Source organism: Panicum virgatum, chromosome 5N (genome assembly GCF_016808335.1).
Source record: "Panicum virgatum strain AP13 chromosome 5N, P.virgatum_v5, whole genome shotgun sequence".
Lineage (NCBI taxonomy): Eukaryota > Viridiplantae > Streptophyta > Magnoliopsida > Poales > Poaceae > Panicum > Panicum virgatum.
Genome location: NC_053149.1, coordinates 56,137,267 through 56,153,145, shown reverse-complemented (window position 1 = coordinate 56,153,145; position 15,879 = coordinate 56,137,267). Strand labels below are relative to the sequence as shown.

Sequence of the window (15,879 nt, the reverse complement as noted above, 5' to 3'; positions counted from 1 at the left end):
GGTAAAGAATCTCTTTTACGGTGTGTTTTTTTGGCACACGGCAAGTAATAAAATTGTCATGCACTTTTTTGTGGCACACGAGAAACTTGCTTGTTTGCCGAATATTTTTTTTGGCACTCAGCGAATAAGGTATTTGCCGAGTGCTAGAGAAAAAACACTCGGCAAAGAGAAATACGAAGCATATTTTGAACCAGTAAATTAATTCAAATTAAAAAGTGTTCAAATACAAAGTTGTATAACTTCTCAAGATGTACAACTTTTTTTTGGTCATTTCTTCGTTCGACAAAGTGATAGTAACGTTGTTCATGGGACTGTATTGGTGTCCAGAGATTTTTTTTATTAAACTCGCACATTGAATTGAATTTTGCCATTGTTTGCCTTAATTCAGGCCCATGGATAAAGATTTTTTTAGTGTTCCAAGGTCTGATTGGTTGGTCACCAAAATTTGCTATGCTAAAAAAATTTGACACTTGTTGGGTTAGAATCCAAAAAATAGCTTACCTAATGCTCTAGTAAAAATGATTGGTATACCCATGTTTTAGCATGGCACATTTTAATATGTCCATATTTTAGTAGCCAATCAATCAAGCTCTTAGGGACGAGTTTCATCTCGTTAAACACACATTGATATCCACCTGTTGTCGTGGTAGTTGTACCTCATCAAAGACGAAAAAAAAGGGCACGATTGTTAGATCGGCTGGACTGGCTGGGCTGCTCAGCCCAGCCTAACGGCTAGCCAGGGCCGTACCGGTAAATTCAAGGGCCATGTGCGAAACAATGGACTGGGCCCTAGTGGCCTAGTGCTACCAAATGATAGCAGTCGGCAAGCGCGATGTGCTGTGTGAAAGTACAAATGTTAGAAGTCACACGTGTGACTGACAGTTAAATCATCACAAAAGGTCTAATAACTATTTTTTGTTCCGGAATAATTTCTTTTATTGCTGGAACAATTGTTATTGTTTTAGCAACCAAAAAAATTTCCAAAAAAAAGTTTGTTCTAGCAACAAAGCATTGAGGGCCCTGGTTTATTAGGCCGATTTTAGGTTCAAAACATGGAATCATGGAGAGGTTGTGGTGCTGTGATAGGTCCACTCGAGATCACACACGTGACCCGAGTAGCACCCATGTAAAAGGAAGTGACAAGTGATACGCCTACAACGATTTATCTTTTAGGAGCAATTTGGGCCATATTTTGCCACAAATTGGATCAACAATCAACTAAATTAAAGACTTTACATGACTATATCTAATATATATCTAATATTTTGGGGGCCCTTTAAATTTGGGGGCCCTGTGCGGTCGCACGGCCCGCACGTGCCTAGATACGGGCCTGCGGCTAGCCAGCCACGGTGGGCGCCGAGTAAAGGAGCAGGACCTAGTCCTTATTTAGATGCATAAAGTTTTGGGTGTAAAGTACTGTAGCAATTTTGTTTGAATTTGATAATTATTATTTGATTATGGGTTAACTAGGCTTAAAAAATTCGTCTCGCAAATTATAAACAAACTGTGTAATTAGTTATTTTATTTAGCTACATTTAATACTTCATGCATGCATTCCAAGGTTCGATGTGACGGAGAATCTTGTAAAATTTTGAAGGTAACTAAAGAAGGGGCTAGCAGTTATTTTCCGCAGTCAGCCGTTTCTCCAGCCGCAACAGTAATCTCCAGCTTCCACCAGTCCGAACAGCCATTTCAGCCAGCCATCCGAACGGGGGCTGTGATACACTGATACTCCATTCGCATGAGGATGGGTAGGCGCATTTGCATGCTGTCTATCTGTCGTGGTGCTGCAAACCACAGCCGGGTGGCGGAAGGCACCCGCCTAAGCCTAGAGAGTGTGTACTCGGGGGTTAGCTAGTTCTAGTTCGATCTCGCCCAAGAAAAACACAATGAACACAGCAAGATTTAGAGTGGTTCGGACCGACGGAGCGTAATACCCTACGTCCACTGTGTGTTGTATTGCCTTCCCACGAGAGTGAGAGAGTTCGCGAGAGCTTGTGTCTGTCTTTTTTTCCTTCCAGCCCGTGTGAACTTGTGTTCTAGCGGGCGTGCTCTCCCTTTTATATGTCCAAGGGGAGCACGTACACTGAGCGGGGCCCCGACATGTGGACCCGGCGATGTATTATAAACTACACTTTGGCCTTCAATGCCTCAGATCCGGAGATCTTGTCGTCGGCTTCCATGCGTAGTTTCTGACCAGAGATGGTCTTGAGTTGTCCTGTCAGAGTAGAGTCTAGCCTTTGCAGTCGCGCGTCGAGGTCATGATGAAGCGCCGAACTACTGACTCAGTCACTGTAGCAGCGTGTACTGTTGCTCCAGTCAGTAGCTGGTCATCATGACGAGCCGCCTCGGCAACTGGCGATCCACAGTGTGGACTGACAAAAACTGCCCCGTACCCAGAGGCAGCAGAGCCCGCCTCAACCACTCGCACTTAATGCGGGTGGGTGAGGGAGCTTCCATCGGAAGGCTTGCGCCCGCGCCCGCGTCTGCGTGACACGTGGCGGCTCCGGACCCCACCCGAGCAGCTAGCTGAGCCGAGAGCTCACGGGGGTCCGGATAGGCACGTGGAGGTCCCGGACCCACCTGCGGGGGTCCAGGCCCGCGGCCACAGGTGCTGAGCATTTCCACCTCTGGGACACGAGGTGACACCGGACCCGTCCCCGAGCGGGAAGCGGGTCCGGGACCGTTGGTCCGGTGAGATGGAGTCGGACCCCAGGGGTCCGGCTGCTCAGCTCCTTAGGGCGTAGTTACGGATAACTACGCGAGTCTTGGCACAGTAGGAGTGGGTACCCCAGTTACAGCGTACCGACACTATCTATGGGCGGACAGACGAATGGTCTAGAATCTAGATGCCCGTGTCACTCCCATAACCATGGTCTACGAAGGATGCCAAGAGCGTGTCTCAAATTCCTGATTCCAGAAGCTTTAATTTGGACCATACTCCGTAAAGTTCTAGAGTCTCCTACATCCCTATTTTTCCTGAGCGCGTGAAAGTAAATAAATGGAGGATAAAATAGCTAGGAAAACTGCGTCCGCGAAACCACGAAAAATCATCCGCTGGCCACAGGGACGTGGATCTCAAGTCGGAAGAAACACGTATGTGCCTTCTGGCTACCGGGAATGCACCCGATCCGCCCGGGAGTAGTTCAGAATTTGATGAATAATTGAATATCCTACGCGGCTCGCGTTCATCCGTTGATGAAACATGCACCTGGATTTTTTTTTACAGTTTTGCTTTGTGCTTCCCGGCAGCGACATGCTCGTGCTTGCACGGTGAAGCCGAAGCGTGCGCACCGTCCATTTCTCCAAAACCACGTACAGTACGTACTGTATTATTCTAGCCGGACCTTTCTCAAAAGCTAAAGGTCATGTGCCGAGATGCGCGAGAACCAAAAACCAGCCACCCGGCCCAATCCATGCGCACGCTCGTGAGCTCCAGCGCCGGCTGTCCGGCCGGTAGAGCAAATCCACGACTAGGCCGCGCCACCGGATGGACCCGAAGGAGGAAGCCAATGCCTTGCAAGTTGCAACTATCATAGCACCCACTTGACTGTACAGATTACAATCTGATAGGCTCCTTGTTACATGTGCCAAACTGCTAATGTCCTACCATAGGTCTATATATACCTCTACATATATTTTTTAAAGGAAGATCTCTACATATTTCCCCCCTAGACAATCGAAAATATGAGGCCACCGTTTTTAACTAGACCATAGATGTCGCATAAATTAGGCTGACTCTTGCTGCCTTGTTTTATAAGCGAGTTTAGTATGGAGATAGAAGATACTTCTTCTATCCTGAAAAGTAAGATATTTTGGTCTGTCCTAAGTTAAAGTAATATGTATTTGATCAAATTTATAGAGAAAAATATTAATATTTAACATATCAAATAAGTAAAATATGAAAATATATTTTATAATGAATCTAATTATTTATATTCTTTTTAATATAGCAAAACTTAAAAAATACTTTATATTTTATTTCAGGTCGGAGGGAGTAGCTTAATTGTTTTTTTTCTAAGCCTTGGCTTAGGGCAGACGATGGCATACATGTAAGGGAACGTATTTGGTGCAAACCACAACTTCGTGAAAAAATCGTGCAAACCACGGCAAAAGGGTTGTATAAATTCACCCAAAAAAATCACACATGTAGATGATATGATAATATACAATCTTGTAAAATATATTGTCCAAGCTCGACTTCGTTTGTGAGATATATTTTTATATCTCACAAACGAAGTCGAGTTTGTACAAGATATTTTACAAGGTTGTGCATCATCATATCATATACATGTGTGATTTTTTGGTGAATTTAGACGACTTTTTTTGCCGTGGTTTGCACGGGTTTTCACGAAAGTTGTGGTTTGCACTAGATACGTTGTCACATGTAATTGATGGATGATGCCTAGTATACTAAACATTGACATAGTTTACAAGGTAACATTTCTCATAGTTTACATCGGAGGAAGTATTTATTGGCAAACCAATGTCTCCATCTACGTTCCTTTTCATCTCGCCTTACTCATTGCCACAATGTGTTTGGTTTATAATTCTTTTCTTTCCGTGTTCAAATGGACGCGAGATCTTTACTTTACCTTGCCACGTAATATTTTGACGTAGCATAATATCAAGCACGTGAAAAAGGAATAATTTCCATGAGCAAAACAAATCTTAGTACTTTGTTTCTTTTCCATATAATCTCAAAAGAAATGACGAAAATATGACAAATGCTAGAACCAGCAAGATGTCAACCCCAAAGGAGAGTTCGAAAGTTCACAGGCTACACCTTTGTACAAAGTAAAACGGGCCTCTACTAGTAGTCGACAAGTCAACCACAAACAATCATCGGGCCTCTACTAGTAGTCGACAAGTCAACCACAAACAATCGTCGCAATAAGAAAAGGATCACAGAAACAATGCACGCCCTATGCGGCGGCCGTGCCATTTCATCACCAGCAACACCGGCGGCGTCAATATCATCGTCACCCCCCGCCATCGTGGACAGCAGAAACCACCCCTTCCTCCAAACTCCAAAGCTCCGGACCCTTCTGGCCTTCTTCCCTTTCCCCTTCTCCACGCTTCGCTCCACTTCGCCCCTCGCCGACTATTTAGGCCGTGTTTTGATCCTGGCGTGTAAACACAATTTTTTTTCGACAGAATTTTATTAATTTGAAGTACTAAATGAAATTTTTTTACAAAACTTTTTCACAGATGTGTTGTAAATTGCAAAACGAATCTAATGATGCTAATTAATCTATGATTAATCAATAATTAGCGGATGATTACTGTAGCATCACTGTTGCAAATCATGGATTAAGTAGGCTTATTAGATTCGTCTCGCGATAAATAGACTTCATTTAGTACTTCAAATTAGTAAGATTCCTTCGCAAAATTTTGCGGTTTTTGTTTACCGAGTGGGAAACTTAAACCCGCGCTTCTTTCCCGTCGGCTTTCCGGTGAGAGGAAACCATTTTTTAGCCCCCGCTAGACCCACAGGCCACAGCCGACCAGGGGGAGCTCGATCCAGAAGCGTCTAGGGACTGGGGGGAGTGCTACAATGGCGTCGTCCCACATCATCCTGCCCAAGGAGGAGGAGGCGGAGGCGGAGGCGGAGGCGGAGACAAGGCTCGGCACGGTGGTGGAGGCGGACCACGACTCCCCGGCGCAGCTCCCGCTCCAGGACCACGCGCCCGGGAAGGCGGCGCTGCCGTTCTCGGCTACGTGCGTCCGGATCTCCCGCGACTCATACCCGAACCTCCGCGCGCTCCGCAACGCTTCAGCCTTGAACCTCCACGACGACGACGCCGCCTTCGTCAAGCTCGAGGAGGGCGACTACGGATACGTGCTCGACGACGTCCCGCACCTCACCGACTACATACCCGACCTCCCCGTGAGCGCCGCAGCCCCCTCTCCCGCGCTCTCTGCTTGCTCCGTTGACTGATCTGTTGTTCCTGGGTGAAAATTGCTACTATGAATCGCAACCATGCGTGTGATGGGATCGTTTTGGGGATCGAGGATCTCGATAAGCCAGCTTTCGCTTTGATGCCATTTCGAAAGTTATTTAGATGAAGTTTTTGTTTGTTACCCGGCGATTTTTATATTTGGAAATACCCGGGGATTGCTCGAGCTGCATTTTCGGGTACTTTGGCGGCTCTTGCCAGGTGGAGGCAGCTCATTAGCTGAGTGTGATATAATAGAAATGCAATATTACTTGCCGAATTCGTATCGAACTGAGGTTGTCGTGCGGATCTCATGCTCCCTTGCGTCTGTGACTGTATTCGTAGGTGACACTTTGGCGTCTTATTTACATTTACATGCTTCTGGAAGATTGGAAGGATTACTTGTATTAGTTGACGTCCTGTCCCTGCTGTTGACCTGTTGTAAATCATCTATGTGCCCATTCACAGGACGTTCTGTTTAATTTTAAGTTTAAATGATCTCGTTTTCAAGGTGACATCACGGGCATTAGCTAATAGTTTCCCTGTTTGAATTTCCTGGCAGACTTATCCTAATCCTTTGCAAGATCATCCGGCGTATTCAACTGTCAAGTGAGGATTTTCTTTCTATTTGACTTTTCTATATCTTTCGATAACCTCAAATTTTGTTCGATGTGCAATATGTAAACTGAATTTTCTGTTCACACATTCACCAGGCAGTATTTTGTCAATGCAGATGATACAGTACCTGAAAAGGTATAATAATACCACATTTGATGGTTCCATGTGTCAATGTTGTTTGTTTGAGCTGTGTCCGTAAAATGACGTGTTCTTTGTGCTACTATAGGTGGTTGTTCAGAAGAACAGTCCACGAGGAGTCCACTTCCGACGTGCTGGACCTCGTCAGAGAGTATGATGCCTTCAATATTCACATATACCTTTTTGTGAGCAACACATTATACATATAATCTAACATAATATTGAAATCTCAGGTGTATTTCGAATCAGAAGAAGTGAAAGCTTGCATTGTAACCTGTGGAGGCCTTTGCCCTGGGCTTAATACTGTCATCAGAGAGTTGGTGTGTGGCTTGTCCCACATGTACAACGTTAACAATGTCTTCGGAATACAGGTTTGAGTCGATCCAGATTACCTATATAGATTTTGAATGATATAATGTATTAATGTGTCACAATTTCTTCCACAGATTTTTTAACCGGTCCTTTATTTCTTTCTTTCTAAAAAAGATGGCAAATCTTGATATATTCGCCTGTTAGACTCTTGCAATGAATCAATAGGAATTTTGCAAATTTAAACTCAGTTAATAATTGATTTTGGCTGCACTGTGATGTACTAGTTGCATGTTGGGAACTTCAGATTTTTAGTGTCTGAATATAGGTGCACAGTTTTTGTGATTCACATTACCAACTGTTATGAACTGTTTGCTAGCTAGTGGTTTTGCCATGATAATGGCCGTGTTTGGATCCAAGGGCTAGAGCTATTTGGGCTAGAGCTAATTAGCTCAAGTAAATAGATAAAATAGCTCTTGACATGTTTGGATCCAAGAGCTATTTAGCCTTTAAAGCACATTTTCCCAATCATTGGAGCTCTATTACCTCTCTTGCTATAGTGGGCTCCACCTGAAATAGCCCAAATAATTACCCTTGGGTGAGATAGTTTTTTGAGGTAGGCTATTTGCAAATAGCCAAGAAGTAGCCCTCATGTTTGGGGATTTTGGGCTATTTTGGGCTGCTTTAGGCTAAAAATAGCTCTAGCCCATGGATCCAAACACGCCCAATGTACACATCCTGATTGCAGTGAATCAGAGAGATTAAATTTTTATCTGTACTTCTAGTCTATGCATGAAAGTTTTCTTCTATCGACGTACCGTGTAACAAGCTGTAAGCAATTTTGCAGAATGGATACAAGGGTTTCTATTCAAGCAATTATCTTCCCATGACACCAAAGAGTGTGAATGATATCCACAAGCGAGGTGGTACAGTTCTTGGAACATCACGTGGTGGCCATGATACCAAAAAGATTGTTGACAACATTCAAGATCGTGGAATTAATCAGGTGTGTGCTTGCTGTTGCTGATAACTAGTCTTTATATAATCCTTATTATATTGGAGGTTGAGTAAATATCCTTCTGTGCCATCTAGGTGTACATTATCGGAGGAGATGGAACTCAGAAGGGTGCATATGAGATATACAAGGTAATTACTTAGTACATCTGCCATGTGTTGTTCAGGACTTCATATGTAGTCAAACTGCACATAGAACTTCTGTACCATTGGTTCAAGTACTCTCAAGCAGTAGGGACCTCAGGCGGTAGTGTTGAATGTGCTCCAAATATATGTATATGTATATGTATCATCAAAAGTCTTTTATAGACATATATTGTGAAGAATTTGAATCCAGAAGTTATTTTTTATTATGTTCTATTTTCACAATTACTGCAGGAAATTCGAAGACGTGGTCTACAAGTAGCTGTTGCTGGTATTCCCAAGACAATTGATAATGATATAGCGGTAAATTTTTTTGGTGCTTTCAAAGAAGCTTTTGCTGCCCATGTCTTGATTTGAAAGATTGTAGTGAAGAGACCTGGATCAATGCTGATTGTTTGTATACACCTCTTGTTAGGTTATAGACAAGTCATTTGGTTTCGATACTGCTGTAGAGGAGGCCCAGCGTGCCATTAATGCAGCTCATGTGGAAGCTTCAAGTGCTGAAAATGGGATAGGTTTAGTAAAGCTTATGGGTCGTTATAGTGGTTAGTTTTCCTGCCTATGAACTGAATGTTTACCCCCTTGTGCAGCATAATGGATTCCCGGTTATCTTTTTTTTTTTCCTTCCAATTTTCACTATTGCATTGCGTTGTCCTTACTGTGATACTTCCTCGCTAATGCAGGGTTTATTGCCATGTACGCTACTCTTGCAAGCAGAGATGTGGTGAGTTAATAGTTTCTATTTATACCCAAACTATTCCAATCATTTTTTAGTTTCTTCAAGTGCCCTGCCCTGTTTTACGTGCTCTGTCTCCCTTCTGAATTCTGTTAGTATGTAAATACAACGACTAATATTCTAAGTTTCTGACCCATCGTTTATCTTTTTTGTAGATGGAACTAATTATTTATGCCCATCTTATGTAGGACTGCTGCTTGATTCCAGAGTCTCCCTTCTATTTGGAAGGGGAGGGTGGACTATTCGAGTATGTAGATAGGAGGTTGAAGGAGAACAACCACATGGTTATTGTGGTGGCTGAGGGAGCAGGACAGGATCTTATTGCTCAAAGTATACCTATTGCAGATCAGCAAGATGCCTCTGGAAATAAGCTGCTTCTTGATGTTGGTCTCTGGTTGACTCACAAGATCAAGGTACATTTATATTAGTCATTTTTCATCAGTATAGTAATCCATTTTGATTCCACCTTTTATATCTATGATTGCTTGAAATGCCAGTTTGACATGCACTTTGTGCACATCTTTCTAATTCCCACTAAAATACAAGAATGTATGCATGGTTCTCTTGGGGTTTGAAATAAGTCTACCATATGCAAGTTCGAATGATACCCGGTATAGGTTTTAATATCCAAGTACAAAGATTATGTGAACTCGTATTCTGCCATTTGTGCTAGTCAGTTAAATAGCATATATAAGTCTAGGTGGAGGTTGGAGGTTCAGACTTCAGAGGGTGATTACTTAATTAGCTGCATGAATCATCATAAGATGTTTGAGTTTTCATAAGCCCTGTTCACAACTTATTTGCAATGCTCAAAACTTTAGCTGCAGGTCAAAGCTAAATTACTCAAATATTTCATGCATTGTGATCTTGTATGCAAATTATGAATTTATATACTTTATATGCTAGATGCATCATGCATGTAAGTATCTGTAAAGCTTACAAGGGTATGTATAGCTTAGAAGCTCGAAACCTCATGGTGTGGAGCCATGCATGCTATGTGGTACTACTATTATCAGTGGAACCTTCATGTTTCTTGTTCTTCTTTTTGGTGTCTTGCTGATTAGTGTTTGCATGGTGTTGTTCAAAGCTTATTTAATTTAATGTTTCATTGTTACTTTGTAGGATTATTGCAAGAGCAAGAAGATGGAAATGACTATTAAATACATTGGTATCCTCATGTTTACTTCGTCAACATGGTGTTAGTTTGTACTTACAAACGTGTCAAGGAATATGACAAGAACGTTTTTTTCCTTTCCAATGCAGATCCAACTTACATGATCCGTGCTATTCCAAGCAATGCATCAGACAATGTCTATTGCACACTGCTCGCACATAGTGCCATTCATGGTGCAATGGCAGGATACAGCTTTACAGTCGGAATGGTCAATGGCAGGCATTCGTATATACCATTCCATGTGAGTATAACTTCCACTGTATCCTTTCGTAAACAGGGTTAGTGTTAGCATGCTCCTTGCAGCCAGTTGAATGCAAGTTTTAGGAAACGAGCATTCGAGGTTGGGGCCACCAGTATTTCCTCTGGGCCAATGAATTTCTAATTTGGTGTCTTTGTGGCACACATAAATCATGCTATGATGCCCAAATTGACGTGGGATGAGTCGGTTAAGAGAGACCTTAATGATTGGAATATCTCTAAAGAGATAGCTTTGGATAGGAGCGCTTGGAGACTAGCTATCAATGTGCCTGAACCTTGAACTTATTTCTTTCGGGTTTCATCTCTAGCCTACCCCAACTTGCTTGGGAAAAAGGGAAAATTCGATTCATGCCACCACAACTCCGTGAAATTGGGTGTCATGTTGAAAATCATGCCACTCAATGACATGATTTTCAACATGAGATCCAATTTCAAGAAATTGGAGTGGCATGGATCCAACTGACCCGAAAAAAGGCTATGTTGTTGTTGTTGTTGTATGCCCAAACATTTTTGCTTGCTCCATCGCTTGACACAGTTTTGCTTGCTGCGTACCCAAAAGGAAACGAATTTGACTCCGTATAGTTCTGAACAAGCCTTGTGTTCAAAGGAGCACATATGGAGTCAACGCTAGAGGTGGTAAAGGGCTTTAAAATTTAGCCTAGATAATCAAAGGGCCAGGTCCTAAAAGGGTCATGCTCTAATCTTATACATTTTTAAGCTAAAATTATATAAGGGCCAAGTTGGATTGTGAAGAGACCACTAGGGTCATGATCCGTTACCAACCCTAGTCAACACCTCACCAGTAGCAATTACATCACAGTGCATTTGGTCTGAAAATTTGCAAAGCACCTAGGTAGACCTTAGGTCAACTAAAATTTGGTCTGTAGTTTACTTTCACAAGAGATGGGATTTGTCTTCTAGAAGGGAAGTTCTGGTGAAATCTAGGGGTGTCAATTAGTGATCCTTAGGTACATTTCCAACTCTCTTTAGTTCAAAATTTTGTACTAATTCTCTAAAATCAGATCTCATTTTGAAAAATTAGTAGAAAATTTTGAACTAAAAAGGTTGGAGGTGCACCTAAGGGTCACCCATTTGCACCCCTAGTGAAATCCATGATTAGGATTTCTATACTGGGGAAAACCACAAAACTGTTCCCTTCTTATATTTGCGATTAACATGACTCCAAAAATTTATCCTGATAACAGAGGGTAACATCAACGAGGAACAAGGTGAGGATAACCGATAGGATGTGGGCGAGGCTGCTGTCTTCAACCAACCAGCCGAGCTTCCTGAGCAAGGAGGACATCGATGCGGCCAGAGAAGCCGATAAGGCGGCCAACAACAGGAAGAACGGAGAGAACGCGAAGAAGCAACATGCATCAGTGTTGGCAAAGGGTGAGAAATAGTATGATTTTGACGGTTCATAGCTGTGTACAATACCCATTGCTATTTGGCTGAGGTCCATAGGCCAAAACTGCAAATTCAGTGCGTGCTAGGCCGTAGGACTTCTATTAGTAGTTTCTTGACTAGTAATGCAACTTTGTCCCGCCAACGGCAAATCCAATAAGTATTGGTTTCGTTTGCATCGTTCCGGTTCCTTGGAACGGAGCACATTCGAAGCCCCGTAATACGTTCTCAGTAGTTCACGTAATAAATGAGCTATATTTTGTGAAGTTGCATCAGAAAACATGCAGACCTCTGCAATTTGAAAAGCTACCTGCTTGATGACCGTGTGTTCGTCGTTTGTGCCGGACTGCCGGTCTCCATCCGCTGCAACTGTGAGTGTGTCGTCGGCCTCCCTTCTTCTGCTAAAGCTTCCTGTGACCTTGTCGTCGGCGCAGCGACCTTCAGCTGCTCAATATTAACGTCCAGTGTACCACCAAACTAGCAGTCGGTCGCCCACGGGCCATGAACTGTTAAACCTCCTGTGACCTTGTCGTCGGTGCAGCGACCTTCGTCTTGCCTGACCCGGGGAGGGGGGGTACCGTTGTTCCTTATTTTCGTCCAGGTGCTCTGCACGTTGGCGGTTATGCTCGATCAGCTGGCTCAATTCTTCCTCCCTGATGCCCCTGCCTACATTCTTGCATGGGGGAAGGCACCGTGGGCGTCGAGGCTCCCCCTACGGCGTCTGCACTATCGCACAAGCCGGTGACCGGAGCTGCGCCGCCATCTGCATCACCAGACGTCGACGCCGCGAGGACCCAGGAGCCGGACAATAATGCGAAGAACGAGGCAGGTGCAGCTGCGGGTGATCAGGATCAGCGGCCGAGCCAGGAGGCTCACGGCGCAGGTGGATCCTTAACGCAGGTGGAGGAGGAGAAGCCTACGCCCGGAACAGGCGCCTCGTGGCCCGCGACACCACCGGGGACGCGGACGCCGCCACAGCGCGACGTCGCGCCGGCGCCGCGAACCGGAGATCGTAACGCGCGGGCCGCGGCCGAGATGGAGCCGGACGTCGAGGCCGTAAAGCCCGGATCAGGCTGCACCACGCCACCGCCACCGCCGGCGCACGACTCGGAGGCGTCCGACGACGGCCGCGGAAGCCCACTGCACGAGAAGCCGGGCGCGAGCGTGGCTGCTGCCTCCAGGTCGAGGCTGCTCGCGTTCCAGTCCTTCTCGCGGGACAAGAAGGCCAGCAATTCCGACACGGCGGAGCACAAGGAGAAAGGCAAGGAGAGGCGGAAGAGGTTCTGGAAGTGGTCATCCATCAAAGTCGTGGCGGGGCGCTAGTTTTCGCCGGTCACGTCGCGCGGGCGCGGCACGCTTGTAAAAATAAGCGGAGCGCTTCAATCCCCCCCCCCCCCCCCCCCCCCCCCCGAAGTATTGTGAATTTGTGATACAGCACGAGCTTGGATTTGTCGATTGACTTCTTCTTCATGTAATAATTTGTCAAACAGAAGGTTAGCCAGCCCATATGCACCATTTGAATCCTAGTGTAAAAAATGAGAATACTTGGGATATTTATAAAAAATTGAGTCATATCATTTTCACCCGTAGCCAACGCGAAATACCAGTACTCAATGTCCTTAAGGGGTTTATCATTTCATTACAATTCATACAATCTGCATTATCCCTAGTATTATCATACTGAAGTTTGAATAATTGTATATAACTTACCCCTAATTTCGGGTGTACACTGTACAGTAGAGGAGGTAAGTTACAGGGTGAATCGCGCTATTGAGAAGTGAGATACCAAAAAAAAAGTATCAAAAGGAAAATCCAAAGGCTGAATTCACAGTGCGCACATACAGCTTTACTTTGGTGAACTAGTAGATACAAAACTATACACATCAAGGGCGAATATTTTTTCTTGAACACTATCAAGGGCGAAGATGACAGTTATTTTGCAATACTAGAACTGGCCATCTCAGAAACACCTGATCATTGATGAGATGTCAGGAGCAATACTGCATAAATGATCCAGGAAATCAGATACTGCCTGCCACTCTCATGTCGCATCCAAGAAGATCCTGAGTTAGGGTCAATTGAAGCTTATAAACTGCTGCTGCTGGAAATTACCAGTTCCACCAGTGGTTCCTGCGGACGATGGAGAACCAGACCTGCCTTGCAGGCCTGATCCGGTGCCCATTGTTGTCTCCGTGCACCACGGACCAGCTGGGCCTTTATCCTCAGATCCGTCGCTCAATTGCCCAACAACCCCTACATCTGAAAGATCGACCTTCTTTGCTGCATATAATGATTAAACAATAAACACTTATAAGCTACAAGAACATGTACTCGTAAGCTGCAGTCTTACTGTACCGAGTGTAATGCAGCCTCCAGTTGTTTTGCGAACTGATTAGGGCATATTAGGCATCGTTTATGAATAAAAACACACAATGTACAGTCTTGAAATGTGTTTACTTGTGGTAAATTTTGTTCCTACTAAAAAAAGTATATACTCTTTTTTTATGCATGCTTTTGGTAGTCCCCTGCATTTGGTATAGAAACTTTATTAGCTGTATCAAAGCATGAGGTGCGTGTGTGTAGAAGCGTGTAGAACTTTGACAGCAGCTCATGAAAAATCCTTTCTACACTTGCTTGTAGCTACTCCTACGTGTGTATCTCATGATGTAGGGCGTATCTGACCCAATGAAGACTATGTACATGGAGTATGGACACATACTAGAATATATAAATCACATGCTCATGTGTGTAGAAGCATGAGTAGATACTTTTTTTTAGTGGAATAATGTAGAGATACTTACATGCAGTTATATTCAAATCAATTAGCCCACGACTCAAAGGATCAGCCCATATGCCAGACTTGACCTGGAAAGCCCCTTTCTTCACATCTGATTTTGATTCTGATATAGAGGCCGGCTCCAGCTTTGTGGGGGACTTATTCATGAGTTTGGTGGCAATTGTTCTAGGAGATACCGTATGTGAAGTGAAGGCATCAAAATTCAGCTCCTCAAGAGGACTACGATCAGAACATTTCACACTTTCCGTTTTAGTTTGACCTGAAACCATATTTGAAGAGAATGCACTGAAGGAGTCAGATTCATCAAAAGTCTTCAATGGAATTGCAGCAAAAGGATCAAAATCTGCAGCGCTGGAATGCTGATGTGAGGGGTTTTTGGATTTGGTTGGGGTGTCATGCACTGAGAACTCAGTGTATGAAGGGAATGATGTCACAAAGGATGGTTGAAACGGATCAAAAGCAGAGGCATTGGAATGTGTAAGGGAAGGGAATGATTTATTAGCAGAATCAACAAAGGATGGTCTCCCCGCAAATAGATCAATATCTTCATGTGATAACATCTGGAAAGAAGCAGGGTGTTAGAAAATTGATGATAATATAAGAACCAATGGAATTGTAATCTTACCAAGTGTTTCGCTGATCAAGTAAGCAAAGTATCAATCATGTAAATGCATAGAAATTAAAATAATTTCCGCATGTTTTTTTTGAGATAAAAGGCAGGAGCACTGCCATATCATATAAGAAGAAGAATAATTCGTACATAACGCGCCGAAGCGAACACCACCACCACACAAACAACCACGCAAACAACACACACAACAAAACACTACACCACCACAGCCTGGGAGAGGAGCCAAAAGAAGCCACCCGCGGTCTGCGCCATTGTCACCAATGTTGTGCCACGCCAAATGTCGCGGCTCGCTGCAGTCCTGAACGGCAGCTCGAACTCCTCCACCACGGGACTATCACCCTCAAGCCGCGCACACACGATCATCGATCCCCCTGCTCCAGTGGTGCCTCAGCAGAACACTCCCGTCGCAGCGCCGCCTCAGCAGAAAACACTGATCCTAGCCACTCTGCGTGGGGGCCTCGCCTCACCCACCGCCTCACACTCCTCTGCCAAGGACTCAGATATTTGAAACTGCTCTGAAAACAACAACCTCCGCCCAGCTGTCACCGGGATCACCACTGCACCATGTGCGCCAGCTCAAGACCTCCAGCACCCAAGGATTCTCTGCACATCCCTGCCAACACGGACCAAGCGCACCTCTTCTGCCGCTGCGCGCGGGCAACACCACCGACCAATCACCACCACAACCTAGCCAAGGCGGGACTCCAGATGCGG

At 44.4% G+C, this 15,879-nt stretch overlaps 2 protein-coding genes across 2 annotated transcripts; one reads left to right on the top strand and one right to left on the bottom strand.

The window, feature by feature from the left end:
• The first annotated feature begins 5,428 nt into the window (after positions 1–5,428).
• LOC120673810 (ATP-dependent 6-phosphofructokinase 6-like) lies at positions 5,429–13,075 on the top strand. The gene is made up of 15 exons (XM_039954820.1): positions 5,429–5,890; positions 6,502–6,548; positions 6,653–6,692; positions 6,784–6,846; positions 6,929–7,066; positions 7,852–8,010; positions 8,097–8,150; positions 8,397–8,465; positions 8,578–8,707; positions 8,846–8,886; positions 9,087–9,311; positions 10,021–10,066; positions 10,162–10,313; positions 11,536–11,725; positions 12,426–13,075. Exons 1-15 carry the CDS (start codon positions 5,558–5,560, stop codon positions 13,058–13,060), a joined length of 2,322 nt encoding a protein of 773 aa, XP_039810754.1. The 5' UTR covers positions 5,429–5,557; the 3' UTR covers positions 13,061–13,075.
• A 276-nt stretch (positions 13,076–13,351) lies between these two features.
• On the bottom strand, positions 13,352–15,574 carry LOC120676168 (clathrin interactor EPSIN 1-like). Its single transcript, XM_039957392.1, has 2 exons — positions 14,539–15,574; positions 13,352–14,017 (listed from the first exon to the last, which is right to left on the bottom strand). The coding sequence occupies exons 1-2, from the start codon at positions 15,092–15,094 to the stop codon at positions 13,812–13,814; spliced, it is 762 nt and encodes a 253-aa protein (XP_039813326.1). The 5' UTR covers positions 15,095–15,574; the 3' UTR covers positions 13,352–13,811.
• Positions 15,575–15,879: the final 305 nt, after the last annotated feature.

Coding starts and splice junctions, on each gene's coding strand:
- LOC120676168 (XM_039957392.1), bottom strand. CDS start 15,094: ATGTTATCACATGAAGATATTGATCTATTTGCGGGGAGACCATCCTTT. Junction 14,018..14,538: donor TGATTTGAATATAACTGCAT/GTAAGTATCTCT, acceptor CATTATATGCAG/CAAAGAAGGTCGATCTTTCA.
- LOC120673810 (XM_039954820.1), top strand. CDS start 5,558: ATGGCGTCGTCCCACATCATCCTGCCCAAGGAGGAGGAGGCGGAGGCG. Junction 5,891..6,501: donor ACTACATACCCGACCTCCCC/GTGAGCGCCGCA, acceptor ATTTCCTGGCAG/ACTTATCCTAATCCTTTGCA. Junction 6,693..6,783: donor ATGATACAGTACCTGAAAAG/GTATAATAATAC, acceptor GTGCTACTATAG/GTGGTTGTTCAGAAGAACAG.